This window comes from Myotis nattereri (genome assembly GCF_964212035.1).
Source record: "Myotis nattereri genome assembly, chromosome: 5".
NCBI classification, from domain to species: domain Eukaryota; kingdom Metazoa; phylum Chordata; class Mammalia; order Chiroptera; family Vespertilionidae; genus Myotis; species Myotis nattereri.
Genome location: NC_138080.1, coordinates 62,802,337 through 62,827,031, shown reverse-complemented (window position 1 = coordinate 62,827,031; position 24,695 = coordinate 62,802,337). Strand labels below are relative to the sequence as shown.

Sequence of the window (24,695 nt, the reverse complement as noted above, 5' to 3'; positions counted from 1 at the left end):
TTGGAAAGAGTATGAGTTTTGGAGCCAGACAAATAGTCCATGCCTTGTATCAAACGTGGATTATAATCCTAGTCTTCTCATGGACTACCGACGTGGCCACGAGAGGTGACCTCACTTTTAAGCTTCAACTTTCTCAACTGAAGAAAGGAAATAATACATCATATTATTAAAAGTGCTACCCTGTAATCCAACTAGTATTCAGACTGAAAAATACCATTGATAGTTTTAATAAAAGTTATGCATTTTTAAATTAAGCAAAAATTTATAAAAACCATTTGGGGGTAAATTAACACTGGTGTTCTTCAGTTTTGTATCAACTCAATAGCTTCTTTTCTACAAATAAAAATAACAATTTAAATACGTGGTACCAACCACTCATATCAAGACCTTGTTTGTCAGATTTCATAAAGAGTTTCTTGGTAAGATAGTGAACCTAGAAATAGGTGACTGCAGTGAAAGTACAAGTAATCCATCCATTATATCTGCGCCATCAGTCAACAGTGTGAGGATGACAGTTTGGGTGTGGGCATAGAAATATTTGGTTCAGAAGGAAAAAAAAATCTGCGAAGAAATTCATTCTGATTATGATGCGTGAGGGTATTCCCACCTGAAAGAGGTTAGAGGCTATTAAATAAAAAGCAGTTCTCATCATCTTCTGAACCTTTTAACTACTAATAATCGGTACTTTGCTGATGATGCAGAACAACTTTTCAAGCTGATTAATAGGTCACGTATGTAGAAGAGGCACCCACGTTCATAAAACAATTATGCTAATCCTCTAATTTTTTTTCAAAGATTATGAAATATTCTAATCTTTGATGAATATAGGTTTTGGTTGCAGATGGTGTTTGAATATTGCCTGTCGAGCTCATTAACATTGTGAATTTCACATATTTTATCCACACAATCCCATGAGAACTGTAATAGGAAGATTATTACCCTCTATTTAAAAGTGGTAAACACAGATTCAGAAGCAATTTAGAGGTCTACCCAAGGTCAAACAGCTAGTTAAAAGAGGGCAGGATTCAAATTTTGGTTTCCTGAACCAGTGCTGTTTTCAAAGACTCAGAAAGTGAATATTTTTACAGTTCATAAAAGTGAAGGAAATCCTTCTTTATTGGAAAGTCTCAACTTCACTTGGCTAACTTTAGATGTTTACATTGTAACACATTCTAGCTGCACCTATACAAATTCAAAAGTTGCTCAATTTCCTGAGTAGATTGATACGCAGAGTCAATGTTTGAATATGACTAGAACAAAACTATCAAAATTATTTCAGTGCACCGCAAGTGTCAGTATAATGGCCTGGATGCATCTTGTCTCTGCCTATAATAAATAACATGGGATATTATCCTATTTTTGCGAGAATCTTAAAACAACACTGAATCTTAATGAGTGCCACCCAGCAGGCCACAGACTAGAGATTAGTGATCTAAGAAGTTTTCCCCCAAATATAATTCTGAATGTAAACTTTACTTATGAGCCACCTATTGGGTATAGTCATCAACTTTTAAATCCAGGCATAGAGAAGGATAGCTGATTTACATAAATGAGAATATGAATTAAGGGAGTTACTAAAGTGTAAACTCAAAAGCAGAGGCTATACTAATGGCTGACTTATTGCTTCTGATTGTAGAAAGTATTTCCTTTTAGATAAGAAGATTCCAACTCTGTTATCTCCAGTGTGTGTCACTTAATTTCTCATTGTGTTGTGCCTATTACAGTCATGACATTTGGCCTAACTTATGTATGCCAACCAAGCCACAATTTATCAAAGCTTGAAATGGTCATAAGAATTAGCAGGTTGCTAATCACATGCAAGTGAACATATTGGTAGCTCAGTTCAAGGAAGTTACAGTAAGATTCTCATTTTATTGTATATGGATTATATCTGTTTAAAGATAGTATTGAGGAGATTCATGCATGTGGTGAAAGGCTAGATTAGATAGTATCCATGGTCCCCTCTAATTCTGAAAATTTTTGAATATCTTATGGATAACTAAAGAGAACAAAAACAGAGGATAAAATTAAATCAGTCACTATTATTGCCCCTAAAGAATGAGTTTATGAGTCTACACTGAAAATATAAATTTCAATAACATTAAAATTCAAACTTAGAAACAACTATTATGAAAGGATGTAGAACAGTTAAAAGCATTGACCTTCAAATTTTTGTCTCAAAATGGGGTTAGAATCCTTAAAATAAAATTAAAAAATCTAAATGACTTCCACAAAGCACTTGAAGGATTAATATCTGTCTTCTTTGTTTATTGCCTGATAAAATATTATAATATAATCCTATAATTTTGTACCACATATTTGGCACATTAACCTTATGAGAACAAACTTTTTCAACCAAATGTATTTTTTATACGTATATGAAGCTGAGAAATGCAAGCATTTTGAACTTAGGGCACATCAACACATGTCCCATTAGTGAGAAATATTTGAACCGAGCAAAGGCAAGGATGAGTAACTTGATGACCTTGATCTCTAAATATAGAATCATCTATTTTCTGTAACATCTGGCCAAATCCTGACCTTTTGCCTGCCTCAGTGGCTCAACTAATATAATGATACTCCTGCTGTGAAACATACTTAAAAGTTGATTTGCAAAACTTTTTCTGTTTCCAGAAAAAAAATGCACTGAATAGAATGAATTTAATTTAGGTATCAATGATTTCAACAATTGAAGAAATGTACTGTCACATATTAAGATAATTCTAACAATGCTTTATTGTCATTGATAAAGAGATGCCTCATTTTGCCAAAGAAATCTTTATAAACTTGGTTATAAATTCAATTTTAAAATTCAACTTGATTAGGAGACATCATTTTTAAGAGATTCATTCAGCAAATATGTTTACAAATTAATTCTGCTAATAACCTAGATTTTTCTATATACATTTATTTACAATGAGGTAATTTTCTGTGACAATTAGTTTATACTAGGGGCCTGGTGCACGAAATTCGTGCACTGGGTGGGGGGGGGGTGGGGGAGAGTGTCCCTCAGCCCAACCTTCCCCCTCTCACATACTGGGAGCCCTCAGGCGTTGACCCCCATCACCCTCCAATCGCCTGATCGGCCCCTTGCCCAGGCCTGACGCCTCTGCCAGAGGTGTCAGGCTTGGACAGGGGACCCCCATCTCCCCCCGATCACTGGCTCTGGCCCCCGCCCAGGCCGAAGGCCTCTGGCCCAGGAATCATTCCTGGGCAGGGGATCCCCATCTCCCTCTGATCGCTGGCTCCACCCCCCACCCAAGCCTGATGCCTCTGACCCAGGCTTCAGGCCTGGGCAAGGGGACCATCATATCCCCCCAATCCCCAGCTCCGCCCCCCACCCAGGCCTGATGCCTCAGCCAGAGGAGTTGACCCTCATCACCCTCTGATCACCAATCACCGGATTGGCCCCTTGACCAGGCCTGAGGCCTCCGGCAGAGGTGTCAGGCCTGGGCAGGGGACCCCCAGCTCCCCGCGGTTGCAGGCTCCGCCCCTGCCCAGGCCTAACGCCTCTGGCCAAGGCGTCCGGCCCGGGCAGCGAGGACCTGCAGTGGCAGCGGGGGGCGCCGCGATCGTGGGCTTCGCTTTAGGCCCAGGCAAGGGACCCCTAGCTCCTGGGACTGCCAGCTTCAACCGTGCCCAGCTCCCATCGCTGGCTCCACCCCTACTTCCTGCTATCACTGGCCAGGGCGGCAAAGGCGCCTGATTCTCCAATCATGGCTGGGGGGCAGGGCCGCCTTTGCCCTGCCCCCCAGCTCTTAGCTCCCCCCTGGGTTTCCGATCACTGTCAGTGGCAGGGGGCTTCTTCCTGCTTTCCCTTTCACCTCCCTGCATTGTGCCTACATATGCAAATTAGCCGCCATCTTGTTGGCAGATAACTGCCAATCTTAGTTGGCAGTTAATTTGCATATAGCCCTGATTAGCCAATGAAAACGGTATCGCCGTACGCCAATTACCATTTTTCTCTTTTATTAGTGTAGATACCTTAAAAACATATACTATTTGAGTATTTGTGAAAGAAACTGCAAGTTTTCTGAAAATATAGATAACCTTACTTTGTAATTAAAAAATAAAAAAACATAATGTTGCTATAATCTGCACATATAATTGAGACATTATATGCTATTTCTTAGCACCTGTTAAGTTAGAAATCTACAACACATAAACAGGGAAATTTGTCTCTCATAGAAAACTGCACTCTTAAAATGCCAAAATACAAGATCAATGACTTTAACTCAACCTTTAATGCGCCGTCATGCAACTTCACTACAGCACATTTGGGCAAGATCTTTAAATTGTTTTCTTTTGCTATGTTTTTAACCAGGCTAATAGTTTTATATGTCCTATAAGAAATAGGCCTTATAAAAAATATAGCATTATTAATAAATTAGAGGCTCGGTGCACAGATTCGTGCACTGGTGGGGTCCCTCAGCCTGGCCTGAGCCCTCTTGCAATCTGGGACCGCTTGAAGGATGTTGGACTGCCAGTTTCGGCCTGATCCCCGCAGACCAGGGACCAGGCTAAAACTGGCAGTCCGACAGTCCCTGAAGGATGTAGCAGTATGTGATGTGGCAGGTGGCCGGAGAGGAGCCTGAGCCCCAGCCAGCCCCGCGCTACTTCCGCTCATCCCGGCCCTGCTGTGCCTGCAGCCGCCACTCGGTAGCACACTGCTGCGGGGGCGGGAGGCTCGCGCCGCCACCACAGCTGTGCTTGTCAGCCCTGAGCCTGGTGTCTGGCGCCCATCAGTGCACGTCATAGCGACTGGTCAAATGGTCATTCAGTCATTTGTTCATTCAGTCACTTAGGCTTTCATATATATAAACTAGAGGCCCGATGCATGAAATTTGTGCAAGAATAGGCCTTCCTTCTCCCAGCTGCCAGCACCAGCTCCCCTCTGGCACCCAGGACCCAGGCTTCCCTTGAAGCCCTGGCTTCATCTGGAAGGTCGTCTGGAAGGATGTCTGGTCTAATTAGCATATTACACTTTTATTATTATAGATACCTTTACACTAGCTTAATACAAATCAATAAGGATAAAAAAACATATACTAAGAATGCATGCAACATCTAAACTGAATGAAAATAACGTGATTGTGGACCATTTATGAACCAGTCTGATCGCATCACAATGCCTTAAATGTCTTTGGGCATTTTTCCCAATCCAAGTTTCTCTTCTTTGAAGTTATCATTGGTACAAGGTGTGATGACTTTCAGGCATCAATTAATATAAATTGGCAGCAGGCATAGTATTAATTAAACATGACACTCTGATTATTTAAACCTCCTATTAAAGTTGATTATTTAGAGCATGTTGATAGCCTGCTCTTCAAAAATGACTGATGATATCAAGCTTTACTGACTTCCTCCAAGTCTACTATTTCCAACTCCTCAGAACAGGAGGAATAAATGAAGTGAGAAGAACACTGAAACAAGGCTAATAGGCAAACCGACTAATCTCAGACTCCCAAGGTCAAAGTAAAGCAATTCATTTCTTGCCTTTCATCAACACAAGACATGATTTATCAATCTGAGAGCAGGATTACAAACATTATACATCTCAATGATATGTTCTTTGCACTGTGTAACTTTTTGAACAATGATGGATTGCAGTCACCACAAAAGTAATATCATAGGGAAAGCCTATTAGATTTGCAAATAAAAACATTTTGATTTTTAAAAGCAAAGGTACTCATTAACAATCACTACTACTACACACTTCATTGGGGGGAGGGGCAATGTTATTTTAAAATTCAGATATTCGTTGGGATTCTATCACTTATGTGATCTAAACTTTGGACTTTTATGCTCTTCAAAATACTATTCTTACTTTAATATATTCATTTGTGGAGCCAGTCACCATGCTATAGATAATTATTAAATGCAATATTTTTATATTATTGCAAAATGTCAAAGATATTATTGCATTTTCACATAAAAATGGTAAATGTCTTTTAAGGATTGCTACTTCTATAGTCCAAAGCTGCTTTTAGAGAAGAAAACATTATAAGAAATATCATTGGAACATTTTTTAACATTACAAATGTAATCATACAGCAGGAATTTTGCCTCAAATTTTAGGATTAGTGTCTTATAAGCTATTAAGAATGGGTGAGATAATAAGAAAGAAGTCACAAACTAATTATTTTGATGATATTAATCTCCCAGCTTATCTCTCATTTGCCATAACACTTACAGAACTGTTCCATAAGTCATGCTCCTATTAGAAGTTAAGAAATTATTCTGTAGAGTAATGTTAGGTAATTTGAAAGATTTCCACTGATATCAAATTATATATAAAAGATTGTCAATAGTGATCAAGAAACCATATTCTCCGTTCTATATATTTTAAATCACATTTTCGCTGATCGAAATTAATGACCACTTTTTCTATTCCATCACAATTTAAGGTGAAATTTATTGCCTCGGCGGAGGAGGATACCACAAGGTGTTGTACCTGCAGCTGATGATTCATGTCACCAGCTGCCAGAGAGCTGCACATTGCCGCACACCTGGACACACGCGCTGCGACTGTTTGGGAAACACATTTATCTTGGAACGTCACAAAGGAGATGAAATTATAATTATTCTCCCTTGTAACGAAAGGTATTTTGGAGCTGTGTCGACCTACAAAATAATACAAATTACACATCTGGAATAGGTCCACATAATTTTACCATCTGTTCTCTATATTCAACCATGAGTATGTCCCAAAGCATTCTTTGTGTTTAAAAAAATAAGATTTATTTTTAAAAGGCTTGGACTGGTTGTCAACATTGCAGGGAAATGTTATTTTTTAATTTAATACACTGAATAAATTGCTCAAAACCCTGAATTTCTTTGGTTGATAAATAATGCATAGTACAAATTTAATCAGTTGTTTTCATTAAGGGGATTTTGTGGCTATCTCGGATTCTGATTTTGAGAAAATAAATGTGTTGGCTAAGTCTTGTGCAAAATCTTCCATGCAAAAACTAAATATCTGAGTATCTAGTATGAAAAAAAGAATAATACCAGACAGGTCTTTCTTCAACTGAAGTTTCAATAGTTACTCATTATCTTGACCTAAAAATCCAGAGATTCTTACTTAAATTCTCCTGAGAAGTTCCTTAGTTTAACACATTAAAATATCATATCAAAATAAAAGTATTCTAGGAATATTTAATACAGTTTTCAGAATCATGAGTTCCAGAAAATGAAAATATTTTATCCAAGGTAACCAGTGATAATAATCTTAGTCTATATCAGATTTGATAGTTACTTTAATTTATTATAAAACTCTTATAGCTGATGTTTCTCTTTTAAAATGCTAGTTTATTTTCTCTAAATATAAAGATTCAATGAATCTGTACACAAGAATAGGAGAGATCATAAAATGCACATCCAACTTTAGTACTGATAGTTTAGAGAACAAGCTTCACTGTGGTGTGAAATAATTTTTCATATTTCTACCAAAAACACTGAAGACAGAGAATAACTTAGGATATTGAAATATAGAAAACACTCTTACATGGGTAATATTTACCTTGCTCCTAAAATAAGGATATAATAATAGTAACAACAACCAAACAATTATCTATAATAATAAAAGCATAATATGCTAATTAGACCAGACATCCAAACAACCTTCCAAATATCATTCCGATGTCCTTCTGGATGAAGCCACAGCAGCAGGGGCCGAGGCAGAGGTGAGTAGGGGCAATCAGGCAGGCAGGCAAGTGGTTAGGGGTGATGAGGCAGGCAGGCGAGTGGTTAGGGGTGATCAGGCAGGCAGGCGAGTGGTTAGGGGTGATCAAGCAGGCAGGCAGAATGGTTAGGGGTGATCAGGCAGGCAGGCAGGTGTGCAGTTAGGAACCAGTGGTCCTGGATTGTGAGAAGGATGTCCAACTGCTGGTTTAGCGGGATCAGGCCTAAACCAGCAGTCGGACATCCCCCGAGGGGCCCCGAATTGTGAGAGGGTGCAGGCCAGGCTGAGGGACACCCCACCCCCTGTGCACTAATTTCATGCACCAGGCCTCTAGTGTAGAGAATAAAAACCAATAGTCACTAATCTAAGTACTTTATACACATTAACTCATTTCCGCAACCCAATGAGGCAGATGCTATTAGTATTTTCATTTTTTTTTGACATGAACTTTCTTTGCAATAAAAAAACACTGAATTAATACATCATTGTCCTTCAGTATTTGTATATATATATGGAAACATTGATATTATCAATGTGCGAAGTTAAGGCCCTGTTAAATCCATGTTAAGTATATGTATAGATGTATAAAATAGGTTACCAAAAATATAACTTTATTATTTTATGCTTTCAGGTTCTATAATTTAATGCTAAATGTAGAAGATACAATAAAGTTATTGGCATCGAATTTATGATAAAATCAAATAAATTTTATCTGCCTAAGAGAATGATGATTATGATAAGTATAAAGTTGATTAGCCCACACTAAATTTCTTCTTTAGGTCTACTTTCCAACTATATAGCCTTACATTTATTCCTCATAAGTATTTCAGAGTAAATATGGCTACTTACTTTTCAGGATTTTCTACTTCTTCAGTTACAAAGTTGAGATAAAACCTAAAAAGATATAAATAAATTATAAGCAATTAATATATTTTATGATCATAATTCAAAGTTTCAAAATTTATTCATTTATTTATTGAATTTATTGGGATGACATTGGTTAATAAGATCATATAGGTTTCAGGTATACAATTCTATGACATGCCACCTGTATATTGTATAACTGTTTAAAATCAACCTGAGAATTATGAAAACTTTTTAAGCAAACACTTACAGTAAGATGAAAACATTCCACAACCAAAAGCTCCTACAAATCAGTTCCCTATTAAACTGCATTGATGGAGTTCTTTTTTATTTAACATTTTTATAGAGGTATAACATACTAACAGTAAAGTGCACACATCTTAATGTTTAATAATGAATTTTTACACACCTGTGTAACCAACAACAAGATCAAGAGATAAAACATGTCTGGCCTCCCAGAAGGTTTCCTCATAGCCCTTTCCAGTAATACCATCTCCCCCACTCTCCTGCAAAGGCAACCACTGTTCTGACTTTTACCACTATAGATTAGATTTGCTTATTTCATCACAACAGACTGATATTTGCTTGTATAACAATTTTACAATATTTATTCTTTTGTGTCTGGCTTTTTTTGCTGGTCTTTGTGTTTGTGAGTCTCATCCATATTGTGTGTAGCAGTGATTCAGTATTTTCCATTGTTGCTATTCATGGAATGAATGTAGCACTATACAGTCTATTGTTGATGCACATTTGGATTACTTCTAATTCATAGCTATTTTGAATATAGACACCATTGATATGCTTGTACATGTCTATGCATTCATTTCACTTGGTTATATGCTCAGAATAAGATTGCTGGATCATAGGGTGGGTATGTTTACTGCCAACTATTTTCTACCATCTCTAAAATCTGCTCCAGTAACAGATGAGATTACTATATGTCAGTCACTGGGGACATGAAAGTGGAAAATACTTAGTCTCTGTCCTCAAGGAGTTCATGGTTTATAGATAGGTCCATAAAATAGTGTGATACAGCATAGGAGGCAATGCTGGGGGGCACACACAGGGCGCCATGGGAGCAGGGGCAGGTCTAACCCAGATGGGCAGGTCAGGGAAGATATTTTTAGAAGAGGCATCGCCTCAGTTGAGTCCTCAAAACTGTTTAAGATTTACCCTGGTGAAGTGGTGTAAGGACATCCCAGACTGAGTAGAGCACATGAGCACAGGGCATGAGTAATGTATGACTAAGTATTCTACAGCACTCATTGTGGCACGGGAGTGAGAACAGAATTTAAGTACACATAGCCTTTGGCTTCTGAGAATCCAGACTTTAGTAGTGGTGTCAAGTCTATTAAAACTAGTAGGGCAGCCGAAACCGGTTTGGCTCAGTGGATAGAGCGTCGGCCTGTGGACTGAAAGGTCCCAGGTTCGATTCCGGTCAAGGGCATGTACCTGGGTTGCGGGCACATACCCAGTAGGAGATGTGCAGGAGGCAGCTAATCGATGTTTCTCTCTCATCGATGTTTCTAACTCTCTATCCCTCTCCCTTCCTCTCTGTAAAAAATCAATAAAATATTTATTTTAAAAAAAACCAAAAACTAGTACGGCAATAGAAGTTTGACAAGAGCATTGCTCAGTTTTAGGGAACTGGCTTTCTAGATATAAACAGAGGATAAGTAGGAACTGAAATGGGATAACAGATAATAAATTCTCAATTCACACTTCTCCCTTTTAATTCACTCTTTTCCAGTATGCGTCCCACCAAATAAGCTCAAGTCACTAGGTTCTGAAGTTGCTATTTTTCTTTTTTGTATATTTAGGCCACTAAGTTTAGGCACAGTGTTAGGCATTATACAAAGTTGATAACTAAAGAGCAAAACTTGTTTTTGAAATCCTTACCCAAGGACTTGCTTAGAGAAAGGAAGGGAGAAAGAGAGAAATTGATTGGCTGCCTCAAAGTACATGCCCCAATCAGAGGTCAAACCCACAACCTGGTTATAAGCCCTGACTGGGAATTGAACCTACAACCTTTAGGTGCATAGAACAACACTCAATGAACTGAACCACACTGGCCAGGCAAGAGCAGAACTTTTAGAATATTTCTCAAGGCCTGAACACTTTTCTGGGCCTATTACATGACAGGAAGCATTCTGGGCAAACATATTACATTTTCAAGTTCTATAGAGTTGCAAATATTGTCCTAAAATTATGGCCCAAAAGAATTTAGGGGTTCCTTTTCTTTACCTTGCGACCTTACTTGTCCCTTTCAGGAATGTCCACCACCTTGCACACATGACTTCTTTTTCCAACCAAAAGGACTGCTAGAGACCCTTTAAAGCCCTGTAGTTCCCTCTCAGGGTTCCAAAATATATAAGATTGAGGCAGACTCCATCCTCAAATACACATACATAGATAACTAGATCATGAAGATGGGAAAACTAAGGGTTCATAATGGGGAAAGCTGAACATATAAAGAAAAAGACCTGTCTACCTCTTCATTTCATAGGTTAGGAAATTTCCACAAAATAATTAAGTGATATTTTCAATGTACCCTTCTGTTCTCTTAGTATTCCTTAGGAGGTAAAATATCAATTATTTAGGTGCACAAAAGCCTGGGTCCACAGGTACAAATTTTTCATAACCGAAAACCAAATGGCTGGCATATTAGCCCATCAGCCTTTAATATACTTAAACTTTCTTGTGACTTACAACAAAGATGAGAAAGCCTATCACATTCCATCTTTATAAAACACATATCTAAATTAATACGTAGGCAGTTAATGATCATGGTTGTTCAAAACAAGACAACAGGCCCCCAATGGAGTCACTTATGCTAAGCCACATGTCACCAAACTGAGACTTAATTACAGTTCCAGCTCTCCCAGAAATGGACTCTGAAACCAGTCAATCAGGAATCATCTGACCAGAACTAGTTAGGCCATCTGCCTATAGACAGGTAAGTAACCTTGCAGTAACCAACCTGCTTTTTTGTGTAGTGTAGTCTAACTTTCTTGTTCCCACTTCCTTCTGCCTATAAAAGTCTTCCATTTTGTACAGCTCCTTGGAGCTCCTTTCTATCTGCTAGATGGGAAGCTGCCCAATTGGAATCAATTTTTGCTCAAATAAACTCTTGGAATTAATAATTTTATAAATTTATCTTTCAACAAGGTTAAGGTATCTAATATTTTAAAGATATGTTTTAAGTGGAAATAGCTGAGAAAACGGTAGTGATAATGTTGACCTAAAAAGTTAGCAGCCTACCTGGCAAGCATAGCTCAGTGGTCAAACTATGAACCAGGAGGTCACAGGTTCAATTCCCAGTCAGGGCACATGCCTAGGTTGTGGCTGGATCCCCAGTAGGGGGCGTGCAGGAGGCAGCCAATCAATGATTCTCTTTCATCACTGATGTTTCTCTCTCCCCCTCTCTGAAATCAATAAAAATATATTAAAAAATAATAAAAATAAATAAATAAAAAGTTAGCAGTCAGCCAGGCCAGTGTGTCTCAGTGGTTGAGAGCCGACCAATGAACCAAGAAGTCCCCAGTTTGATTCCTGGTCAGGGCACATGCATGGGTTGCAGGTTTGAAACCCATTAGGGGTCATGCAGGAGACAGCTGATGGATGTTTCTCTCTCATCAGCGTTTCCATCTCTCTATCCCTCTCCCTTCCTCTCTCTCTAAAAAAATTAATAAAAACTTTTTTTTTTAAGTTAGCAGCCAAAGATATCTTTTAATGACTAAAGTGTACATTCTAAAAATAGAGGTTGTAGTTATACCAGGAAGGCAAGCAGCAGTCAATACTTACATCTGGAATATGCACTCTTAGGGATTTGATGTGTTTGTTAAAAGCCCAAGGCAATGGGAAGTACAGGAAGAAAATGTAAACAAAACAAAACAAAACAAAAAGCACACAAATGAAGAAATATTTCCAAGGTTCTCATATCAAAAATAACCAGTTCCGTCTTAACACTTGTTTTAGAAATGTCTTTTTCCAACAATGTTAAAGCAAGAAAGGAAATATTTATGAAAAAGAACACAATTTCAAATATTTGTCATAGCTCCAGAGAATAGAGACAAGGAAAGGGCTTGGGGCAGGGTAGGGGTGGGGAGAAGAAAGCTTCTTATTTTGGTCCAAACATTCCCATCCTGCGGGAAATACACCTTTATGTTCTCCTCGCCTCTAGCAATGAGTCCAAGAGCATCCTCTTTGCCTTACATCTCCTCAAGGCCTCCAGAGAATGCTCACAAGATGTATCGTCTCAGCTTTTCCACGATTGTGCATAAAAGGCACCGCAATGCTGACAATGCATTCCAGTACCCAACCATGTGAATTCTTTTAAAAAGAAGCTTATTCTTTAGATGGGATTTGACACAATGGTACAAAATAATCCCCACAGGTGCTTTAGAAAGACCAAATCCACTGAGGACAGGATTTAAAAGGAAGAAAAAAAGACACCGAAAACCCATTTTTCTATCATGCAGTTTAAAAAAAAAAAAAAATCCCACCAACCAATATTTAGCTTTGGATCAGGCATGAGGCTGAAATTGGTTGAACTCCCCTGGGCCATAAGGGAAACAGGCAGGCATATTTCTCTGAATACAGACATTGGCAAGAATATTAAAGTTGTTCTGACCCAACGCCGTGACCTGGCAGGGTTAATGATTTCTTTCCCCCTAATCATGTTTCTGTGAAGGAGTTTTTATCATTCTAAAAAGGTTCTGCACTCCTCATAGCCAACGTCCTCCGGCATCCCAGCCAAGGCCTGGCAGTGTCTTTTTCCTATTCAACACGGGGGAGGTGAACCGCGCACGGGGCCGGACCTCCAGGACAGCCAGGCTCTTGCTGCTTTCACTTACACCCCAGGTGGGTAAGTTCTGATGACAATTGCAGCTTCTGTCTTACTTCTGTGCAATGTCCCCCATACTTTATATTTTTTTCCATCAACATTGTCACAGCAGTAGAGGGGGTGGAGGCTCATTTAGGGCCCCATTTATAATTCCACAACCCGGTCTTGTAAATATCTCATGAAAGTCAGAGAGAGGTCAGAGAGAAAGGATCACATCTGAAAAATGAATAAACACCCCTCTCCCTGGGAACTCTTTTAGTCTCCCTCTTGTTCCATTTATATCCAGATATTAACTTTTCTGAGGGAACTTCAGGCCAACAGACTATTTCTTCTAAACACAGCTTCATTTTTTTCCTAAGGCTGATGGCCATAGATTACAACCAGACTATTTTTGCCTATCCACAAAGCAGCTTTCAGGTAGCATAACCACCTGTGATCGAAATATAGTTACTTATCTGTCCCCTACCTAAGCCACTTGTATCAGATGACATTTCACTTAAAATCCTGGCCTTAATTTCCAGGACGATGATTGAATCCTCAAGAATATAAGAAAAGCAACAGTTTCCTATTCTTTAAAACAGGGAGTAGACATGAGGATTATATGGGTAAAGGTTCATGTAAACCCCATTTACCCTATAAACAGTATTGAGATAAATGTTTAGGCCCAACATGGAACTGCTGGATCCCCCAAAACCAAGCCAACTCTGGGCTCTATACTTATTTCCTTGCTCTTTATTCATTTTCTGTTTTTCTCTTCTTTGTTCCTTACTCTTTACCCAATAAAAGCTTCCTGTCTGCCATTCCACTGTGCAGTTCTGTGGACCCTTGAGAGTGGAGACTGCCCGCTTTATGAAGTACTAAATCACGATTGTTTGTATCACCTACATTGTCTTTTTAAATCATTTTAACAAGAGTAACATTTTGGGTTCAATGTCAATAAAATTAAACATAGCCTGGCCAGCGTAGTTCAGTGGTTGAGCGTCGACCTATGAATCAGAAGGTCACTCACGGTTCGATTCCAGGTCAGGACACATGTAAGGGTTGTGGGCTCGATCCCAGTGTGGGACATACAGGAGGTAACCAATCAATGATTCTCTCTCATCATTAATGTTTCTATTGCTCCCTCCCTCACCCTTCCTCTCTGAAATCAATAAAAATATTTAAAAAAATAAAAAACAAAATTAAAGTAACAAGATAATTCAACATGAAAAGAGTCTTTATTCATAAAGAAATCTATCAGCCCTCAAAAGCCTACAGAAGTAGAGATGTGCGTGCTCCAGGTGAAGAAGGTGACCTGAATATTCAGTGCTGTTAGCGGCGGGGAGAGAGCTAGGTAGAAGAACCTTTTAATATTCCGTGGGAACAGATGCATCGTACCCACAAGAAACTTCATTCAATAGAATTAATCAAATCTCCCTTGTGACTATCTCCACATTCCACATTCTTGATTGAATACTCCCAGGCTCCAGGCACTTGGCTCTGGCTGAAAGCTTTTTGCCACCGCCCCACTTCACGCTGGTGTCTCCTAGTGACCTTCCCAGTAGCTTGGCTGGTGCCCCAGGGCTGCAGAGCTCTGATCCAGGCTGAATAGCCACAGAAGAGCTGATTCCAGTGCTAACCCTGTGATCACAACTCCGTTCCTTTCTCTGCCCAGCACCACATTGTGCTTTGGACAAAAATTAATAAGACTTCAAAACACTGAGGGATTCAAGACCAACGCTCACACACAATGGATATAAAAATATTCCAGTCATATACAAATATGTTATGCTAGATTCCTTAGAGCTACAATCTTTTAACAACCTTCAAACATATTTTGCTGCAAAAGCCATGTTAAAATTTTAAGTTAAGTTCCCGTTCTCTCCTAATTCTCCTCTACTGCTATATTTTCATAACTCAATGAGATTAACAGGGTAAACACTCCATTTACTTTGAAATATATTTGTATATGCCATGCATTAGCTGGAAGGTAAGATGTTAAAAACTAAAGAAACAAAAGGAAATTGTATTTGTGTTTGAAATGTATTTACATAATTTTTGAACTAGTGTAGTTTCCTGATATTATTTTTAGAGCCAGAACATTCTCACAGCTAAACCTGTACAACTATTAGCTCTATAAATAATTTAAAAATATATTGCTACTAATCACCCCAAAACAGTGAAATTTAATTTGACTACAATAATTTTGATATTTAAGTAATATATTTCTACCTACTGGGCTTTCTAGCTAAAGTCGCTTCAATTAAATGTTATTAGGTCAGCAATTTTTAACTGGTGTGCCACAAAAATTTGTTAAACGTGCAATATCTGACTATTTCGTCAGGGGCACTGACCTCTTTTCCCTCCCAGCGGTTCTCAACCTGTGGGTCGCGACCCCTTTGGCGGTCGAACGACCCTTTCACAGGGGTTGCCTAAGAACATCCTGCATATCAGATACAGTGGGGCCTTGACTTACGAGTGTCCCAACTAACGAGTTTTTCGAGATACGAGCCGTCTCTTGGCTGATTTTTTGCTTTGAGTTGCGAGCTAAAATTCGGGTTACGAGCCAGCTTCAGATACCCCACCGCTAGTTGGCGCAGCGAACGTCACAGTGAACGCCACAACATCAGCCCAGCATCACGTGTCTCACCCGTTCACTTTATGATTTGACATACGAGTAATTTGAGTTATGAGCTCTGTCACGGAACGAATTAAACTCATAAGTCAAGGCCCCACTGTATTTGCATTACGATTCATAACAGTAGCAACATTACAATTATGAAGTAGCAACAAAAATAATTTTATGGTTAGGTCACAACATGAGGAACTATATTTAAAGGGCCAGAAGGTTGAGAACCACTGCCTTAGACTGTCAAATTAAAAAAAAAAAAATGACAACAGCCAACACAACAAAAGCTGTCTGGTGTGAATGAATCAAAATTATAACTATTTATTGTCAGATCAGCAAAAAATATATTTCTCGGTATGCCACAAAATTTAGTTTATGTGTGCCATGAGATGAGAAAGGTTGGAAATCACTGTACTAGATCAATAAAATTAAATTAGGAAAAATCCCACTCTTATCCACAGTTATTGTTATTCAAATTCCCAAACAAAACAAGGCACAAATTCAAAGTTCCAATGCTTCCCTGGGAAGGTACCACAGTTGGACGTGCCTCAAAGATGCACTTCCATCGTCTGGTGATTTTCATGAACTTGGCTGCATATTTTCTTTTCAAATGTTGAGAACTTTTTAAGGAATTTGTAAGGTCCCTTAAAACGTAACAGATTATCTAGCACAGCAGTTCTCAACCTGTGTGTCGCGACCCCTTTGGGGGTCGAATGACCCTTTCACAGGGGTCGCCTAAGACCATCGGAAAACACATATATAATTACATATTGTTTTTGTGATTAATCACTATGTTTTAATTATGTTCAATTTGTAACAATGAAATCTTACTTATTTCTACATCTGTATTATTTCTTTCTCATGGGAAGGTGGAGAAAAATCATCAGTCGCTATTTGCAAACACCCTTGAAGCTTTAGCTGAAAGGTCTTTTGACATCTCCTGGCACTATTATGTCCTACCTGATCCACACTTACAAGTGATTTGCACTGGCTCTGAAGACCCGGCATTGGCTTGTTTTATGACATTGGGCTCAATCTAGCGGTCACCTCGACTGGGAACCTCAGTTACGTTCGCATTAAGTTACATGCTCGGGAATGGGCCTGGTGGAGCCACGCCATCTTCACGTCAAGTAAAGTAAATCGCACTGGATTGTCACATTTGCCTAGCACTTCGCTTGGCAATAAATTGAAGTACTCGAAGGAGCTAATGAACCTAGACTGACTACCATCTACAGTTATCCACTTACCAGCCAGCATATGCATACATTCCATAATAGAAAGCCAGTGGCAAGCCCATGATACTGGCGTCTCTTCCTGAAAAGGCATCTTTAAAGTGTTGTGTTTGCCCTGCAATGAGAAGGAAAAGATTTGAAGACTTTTCAAAGAATTGGTTATTATTCATAAACATGAGGAGGGGGAAGGGAGGGATTGGATAAAAACTATACTGTTTGGGGTCTAGGTTTCTTACCATCTGCCCATTGCCAATGTTATCTATTAATACTGTATTCATTCTAGAGATGGAGTCCCCAAAGTATATTGATCACCACTAACACTACTTTACACTTCTCTTCTAATAAAATTATAGCAAAGAGGAAAATGGTATTTTTTTAAAAATCCTTTATTTGAGCGTGCCTCTACTCTTGACAGAGTTTGACCATGAGTGAAGATTAAAGGATCTTTGCTAACCTACAGTTTATAGGAGTGTGATAGAATTCTTTAAGATGAAGATAATAGAATGCTTGGGAGGAAATATCCATGATTTATTCTCAAGGAGGAGGTGGCAAGAAAGCCCTGAAGCACATTCTTACGTTATTTAACTTCCTGCTTTCCCCCAGTAGTTCATGAGACACCAACAGGAATTGGAAAACCTTGCAACTAAATTTGCTCCACCCCATGCCCCCACCACCACCCTAGCTGCTTTGGTAAATAAAGTTTTATTGGAGTGCAGCCAGGCCCACTAGTGTTATGGTTGACACCGCCAGTCTATGGTTGATGTCACCCTAAAACAGCAGGGTAGGGTTGTTGTGACAGAGCCCATATGGCACGCAAAATTAAGAAGATTTAGTATCGGCCCTGTGCAGACAGTCCGCTGATGTTGTTCTAGAGAATGGCATGGTTCCTTCTAGAAACACTGAAATTATACTGAACTTTAAAATAGATACATTTTAACAAATTTTGCATCAACATGTGGATTGAACACTATTATTGATCACATTTTTCTCTACTTTGTGAATCATAATGGGCCCTTTTCTTGTATGTCTTTTAGACAGTAACCAAAAAACAAGAATTCAGATTTAGTCAGCCAATATCTGAAGTGAAGCATAAAAAAAAGTCTCTGTCCCAAAGCAAATAGCAAATGAGATTATCCTAATAGGAAGTGTGACACTGTTTCAAAATTGGTCTTCACATAAGTAAATTAAAGGAGGTGGCTGATACATGAGACCCTCTCTCTTCAGTCCTATCTCAGTTGCTGCCTGGGTTGCCCAGCAACAACAGATATATCAACATCATATGTGTGAGTTTTGAGACCAACAGTGGAGAACGTTGAATTATACACTAAATGATTTTTCCCTCTAAGCATCCAATTCCCGAATGCAGCTCATTTTTTAAAATGATATAGTGAATTCAGAAATGCCTATTTTACTAAAACATCTCTTCTGCATAAGTGGGGACTATAAATGCTGGAACTCTGATAAAAACATCTGTTGTATCTTTTTTTTTTTTTTTTATCCTTGGCCTAAGGATTCCTAACAGCACTGAATAATCAGTAGGAGAAACCAAATCCTGATAAGTGCCTTCTTAAAGTATTACAGAAGAGAGGCCTTGCTGAACTCCAGGGATATTGCGACTGCATCACAGAGGTCTCGGGGAGAGGGAAGTCCTGATCTTCAGAGGAAAGCTTAACACATCCTCATAAGTAAATAGGGACCATAGAACTATTTCCAGGATCTGATTAGAGTAGACATAAATGCACAGTCTATATTAGTAAAACAAAACAAAACAACAAACACCCTTTTTCTCTCTGAGAGTTTCAAATTCATATGGAAAATATATGATCTAGTTAGAGAAAAAGAAACTCACCATTTCATAGTCCTGGAGTAAATATACCTGCTAAGAATGCTCTGCAAAATGTTAAAATTTACTTTGAATGTGGTAATACTCTTGGGGCATCTCTCAGATTAGATATATAAGGAAGCCTGGTCACATTAAACACGGATATCCTAAGATTTTATCCTAAGGATCATTCTAGTGTAAAGTGCTGAGAAAGATCCAAAAGGTATCTCAAGGCTTCTCTTCTCAAGGAATCTACAACACATTAGTATTTGGGCAACCTCCTCTCATCTCACACACACATTTAAGTAAGTGATAAAAACTGACTATAGTCATGCATTACACCAAAAAGGATAAGGGGGGAAGGGATTTTGGTTTTCAAGGATGACATGTCACCTTTTGGAACCCTAGCTAGAACTAAAGTAGGGTCAATGATCTAGAGTTTCCACACTTTCCAAAAATGGAAGAAGCGCCTTACAGAAGACTAAAGAGTTAGCCCAGAAAAGGAAAACACTAACAAAACATCATTTTCCCTACAGTTCTCACGGATCAGATAAAACCTGAGCAGGCCAGCTCTGTGGAGACCAACGTGAATAAGGAGAGCCAGATCATGTCTTCTCTTTATTGTGTTTATTCTGAGTAGGCCAAGGTTGCTGGATTGAATGCAAATATTTAGCCAGGAGGACTCTAAGAATTCCCACTGGGCTCCTTAACTGGACAACAGCAAATCCCTTTCCCTGACCTTTTGCCATTTGTTATTGTTTAATGGAGCGGTTCTCAACCTTTGGGTCTCGACCCCTTTAGGGGTCGAATGACCCTTTCACAGGGGTCGCCTAAGACCATCGGAAAACACATATATAATTATATATTGTTTTTGTGATTAATCACTAGGCTTTAATTATGTTCAATTTGTAACAAAATACATCCTGCATATCAGCTATTTACATTACGATTCATAACAGTAGCAAAATTACAGTTATGAAGTAGCAACGAAAATAATTTTATGGTTGGGGGTCACCACAACATGAGGAACTGTATTAAAGGGTCATGGCATTAGGAAGGTTGAGAACCACTGGTTTAATGCCTCTACCATTTTGCTGAATTTTGGCATATCCTTTGCCTTGTGTAATTCTTCTGCAACTTCATTAAACTTCCCAACAAATTCCTTGGAACTGACAATGTCCATGTAAACATTAAATACTTCACATGCTCAAGTTACAGGTCACTCCCATACCATTCCACCTCACTTTCCTATTTACTTCCTACTATCATGCCCATTGCTAATTAAATAACTCACCTGGGCCTGCTTCTTTTCCAACAACTTCCCCTGAACCCAAGCTATAGCATGTGCCTCCTTCCCTAAAACAACTGAAACTCAAAATGACATCACCCCCTCAACCACCTCAGGTTTCTTATTAAACAGTCAACTCTGTAAGGCAAGTATTCCCAGAAAATGGTGTTACATTTCTGTTGAAATGCAGAGTAATGTAACAATGATAATTGAGTACTCACCACTATTTTTGTCAGATAATATTTGGATTTTAGGAATGCTACTCCCTGATCTGTCTCCCTGCCAAAATTCTATTCTTAAGGTAAAGGGAATAGTAACCATAAAGGAAAAGAATTATTGATCATCTTTTATTATGTTCCAGATATCTTTAATCTTCATTACTGTCCCTGAACTAGTTTAAAGTTTAACCGCAGATTTTTTTTTTTCCACTTTGAGTTTTCACTTCAAACAGTTTACACCGAGAAATTCACTGATGCCTTATTTTGTTGCTTGGCCCAGTCTTAATGCTCTTGTTGCCATTTAGCTCTAAATACCAACTCATCCTCAGGGTAGCAGGCTTTCATATCAATTAGATGACAGTATAGATTCCAAGATCCACAAGTAGAGACTAATTAAGGGATTCTGCTAGTACAAGCGAAAGTTAGTGTTGGAGAGACCAAAAGCAGATACGTACTTTAAAAAGCATTTATTTTTCAGTCCATACCTTTAATTAGCTGCATAACTCCAGGGACTATAATTATCAGAATTGCTATGAGCTTGCAAAAGGTTAGAAAAATCTGGATCCGGGCACTCCAGCTGACACTCATGCTATTTAGGACCATCACTGCAGCTGCAAACAAACAAATGACAAACAAAAAACAGACAAAGTTACAAAAGGAGAATCCTTATTGGCATGAAGACATCGTAGGTCCCGGTTACTCTTAGGCAGTGGTTGGCAAACTCATTAGTCAACAGAGCCAAATATCAACAGTACAACGATTGAAATTTCTTTTGAGAGCCAAATTTTTTAAACTTAAACTATATAGGTAGGTATGTTGTTATTAACTTAATTAGGGTACTCCTAAGGCTTAGGAAGAGCCACTCTCAAGGGGCCAAAGAGCCACATGTGGCTCAAGAGCCGCAGTTTGCCGACCATGGCTCTAAGGCAGTGGTTCTCAACCTTCTGCCCCTTTAAATACAGTTCCCCATGTTGTGACCCAACCATAAAATTATTTTTGTTGCTACTTCATAACTGTAATGTTGTTACTGTTATGAATCGTAATGTAAATATCTGATATGCAGGATGGTCTTAGGCAACTCCTGTGAAAGGGTCGTTCGACCGCCAAAGGGGTCGCGACCCACAGGTTGAAAACCGCTGCTCTAAGGGCCATCCAGGGAACCAGAGGTGTTGGCATGACCTGGAAGCACTGTGGAAATGCAGAAACTCGGGCGTGGCCCAGACCCAAGAAATACAAATCTGCATTTCAACAAGATCTCTAGGTGATTTTTATACACATTAAAGTTTGCGAAGCTTTTAGATAAAACCTCTGAACAGTGAGAAGTCATTTCTTGTTCTTTTTTTTTTTTAATATAAGAGTGAATAGATAGTATAGTGCCCTAATGATTATATAAAAATATCTTCTAAGCAAATCCTGAAGTCATTGCAGTGCGCAGATTGCTGAATGCGACTCTTCAGCTTGCTAAGGCAGCAACTATCTCCTCCCTCAGTGATTGTGTGCATATTCACCTCTCAGTGAGAATCACACTCAAGAAGAAGTAAGATGTTAAGAACGTGGCTGGGACCCTATTCTTCACTCACAGGACTAGCCTTGGCCAGCAGTCTTGCTGTTCCTCTCCATTGTCCAATTAGCACGGCCAAGAGTGGCTCCCAACCTACCCAAAACAAAGCGTCTCCCAAGACATGTTTTGGGACTTGGGACAAAAACCATTGTAAGCGATGAGTCCAAAAGAGCACCCAGGCTAGGATGAACCCTGGGTCCGAAGCCAGTAGCATGTCCCTTTCTTAAGGAGGCTGCCTGTGGTTTCCCAGCAGCACACGACCAGCCACGCCCCCCACCCTGCGTGGACCATGAGAGCCTGGAGGAGAAAACAAGCCATATCCATCTCTGCGTTGCTAGCATCCAGCTTCACGCCTGCCCTAGGAAGATCATCAGCTCCATTTTGTTGAATGAGTGAATGAGCTGGATACTCAGTTTAAAAAACAAACAAAACCAAAAACCACTACCGTGGCCCAAAAAGGCATGACATGAATGGTGATAGATGCTGCCTCCTGGACTCTGCAGGAATGACAGGGGTCACTCTAGGGCCAGGCAGTGGATGTCAGTGCTATGCTTCTTCACAAAGCCTTATGCTTAGTGTTAACCACCTCTTCCCACCCAAAAGCAACTCCATAGTTGCAGTTATCATCTATAAGCTTTATTTTTTAAAAAGTATGTTCCTCCCAAACAAATAACAAAAAATGTATAAAGATATTTCTCCACAGATAAAACAAAACACAGAGCTCTTATTCAAATTGCAACAGGAAACTCTCCTTCTGTGCAGCACGGAGTTATCTTTTCATCTCCCACCGCTTGACATATCACTGACTCCTTTCAGAATTTAAGAATCAGTACAAATGTTATCAACTTAATAGCCCAAACCCCTAAAAGAAGGTGGATTAATGGACATTTCTTAATGGTTTGCTATGCAGGCATTTAAAATCATGATATAGTCAGATATTTATTATACGAAAGGGTGTTCATGATATAATACTGACCAATAAAGCAAGTGACAGCGATGGATAGACAGATATAAACACACAAAGGCAGAAAGGAAATGAAAAAAATCTAAAAAATCATGTATCAAACCATTAACAGAAGGTATCTATAGATGTTAGAACACTAATTTTCAATTTTTATTTATTTTTATGCATTATTTCAATAAATTTATAATGAACATGCAGCATTTTTATGCAATAAATAAAGCAATTTTTATTTTTGAAAAAAATTCAAAGATGGAAAAACTAAGGGCTCTGTAGATCCCCCATATAGTGAGCTTGGAGTTTCCTAGTGAAGAAAGGCTTAAAGGAAGGATGATCAGAAAGGCTGGGCCTGGAATAAGCTACATGGGAGGTTAAGAGAAAGTTTTTACCTACGTTTGAAGCTTAAAACTTGAAGAAACAGACACAGCATTAATGGCACAGTGCATTATTTTATCAGAGAAAGGATAAAAAATAAAATTATTTCTCTCTCCAATATAAAGTACTTATATATCAAAAATAATACAATGCAACTCTGCTCTCATCTTTGTCATCCAGTGATTTCTTCTCCTGTTTCTATGCAAATGACTCTGTGATAAATGAATCATCATACCAAGGGGATTATTTTTTCAGTTAAGGAGATTCAGCATTGGCCTAAAAGAAAATGGAACTTATGTTCCCACCACCAACAAAAGAGCACTGTTTTCTTTTAAAGAGAGCTCCTAAAACCCCAAACACTATTTCTGGAAGTACTCCACAGTAGACAAGAGCTCTTGCATAGAGAGGAAGAGAGAAATAGGAGAAGAAAGGGGAAAAAAAAGGAAGGAAAGGGGAAGGATGGGAGGGAGGAAGAGAGGGAAGGAGAAGGCAAGGGAGGGAAGGAGGGAAGGAAAGGAAGGGAGGGAGGAGGGAAGGGAGGGGATTGAGGGAAGGGAGGAGGGGAGGGAGGGATGGGGGAGGAAGAAGAAAGAGAAAGAGGCATTCTTATTTTTGGAAGCTCTATTTATTTGAGAAGAGGAAGATGGTTTGTAACTTTCATAAAGAATATAAGTATTCGCCGAAACCGGTTTGGCTCAGTGGATAGAGCGTCGGCCTGTGGACTAAAGGGTCCCAGGTTCGATTCCGGTCAAGGGCATGTACCTTGGTTGCAGGCACATCCCCAGTGGGAGGTGTGCAGGAGGCAGCGGATCGATGTTTCTCTCTCATCGATGTTTCTAACTCTCTATCCCTCTACCTTCCTCTCTGTAAAAAATCAATAAAATATATTTAAAAAAAAAAAGAATATAAGTATTCAGTGCCTATTAAAAAAGAAAGTATTTGGGATTTTCTTTTGTATTTGATTAAGTCTTCTTAGAAAAATGGAAGACAAAATTAAACTGAATTAGGAATTGATCATCTCACCTCGCTCTGCTCTCAGACAGCTGAAATAAAAATTCTGGTTAAGACTGATTTCTCTCAAAGATTTCTCAAAACGCTGCTTTATTTGAGCATCCAGACATTGCACTCATTATGTGGTACAGCTCGGGTGTACCTCTGCCACCCTGAAGGATACAGCTGAACCAGGAACAAGGCGGCCAGTACAGAGGCGCAGCGAAGGTTCTCACTTGGCTGAAA

The 24,695-nt window shown here is 39.1% G+C and overlaps 1 protein-coding gene across 1 annotated transcript in view; it reads right to left on the bottom strand.

The window, feature by feature from the left end:
* SLC7A11 (solute carrier family 7 member 11) overlaps positions 1–24,695 on the bottom strand; it is a 241,368-nt gene that overhangs the window by 201,741 nt on the left and 14,932 nt on the right. The window contains exons 5-7 of the mRNA XM_081093138.1: positions 21,048–21,173; positions 17,250–17,349; positions 8,534–8,578 (exon numbers count right to left, since the gene is read on the bottom strand). Of these exons, the coding sequence (XP_080949264.1) occupies positions 8,534–8,578; positions 17,250–17,349; positions 21,048–21,173 (271 nt within the window). The remainder of the gene's footprint in view (positions 1–8,533; positions 8,579–17,249; positions 17,350–21,047; positions 21,174–24,695) is intronic.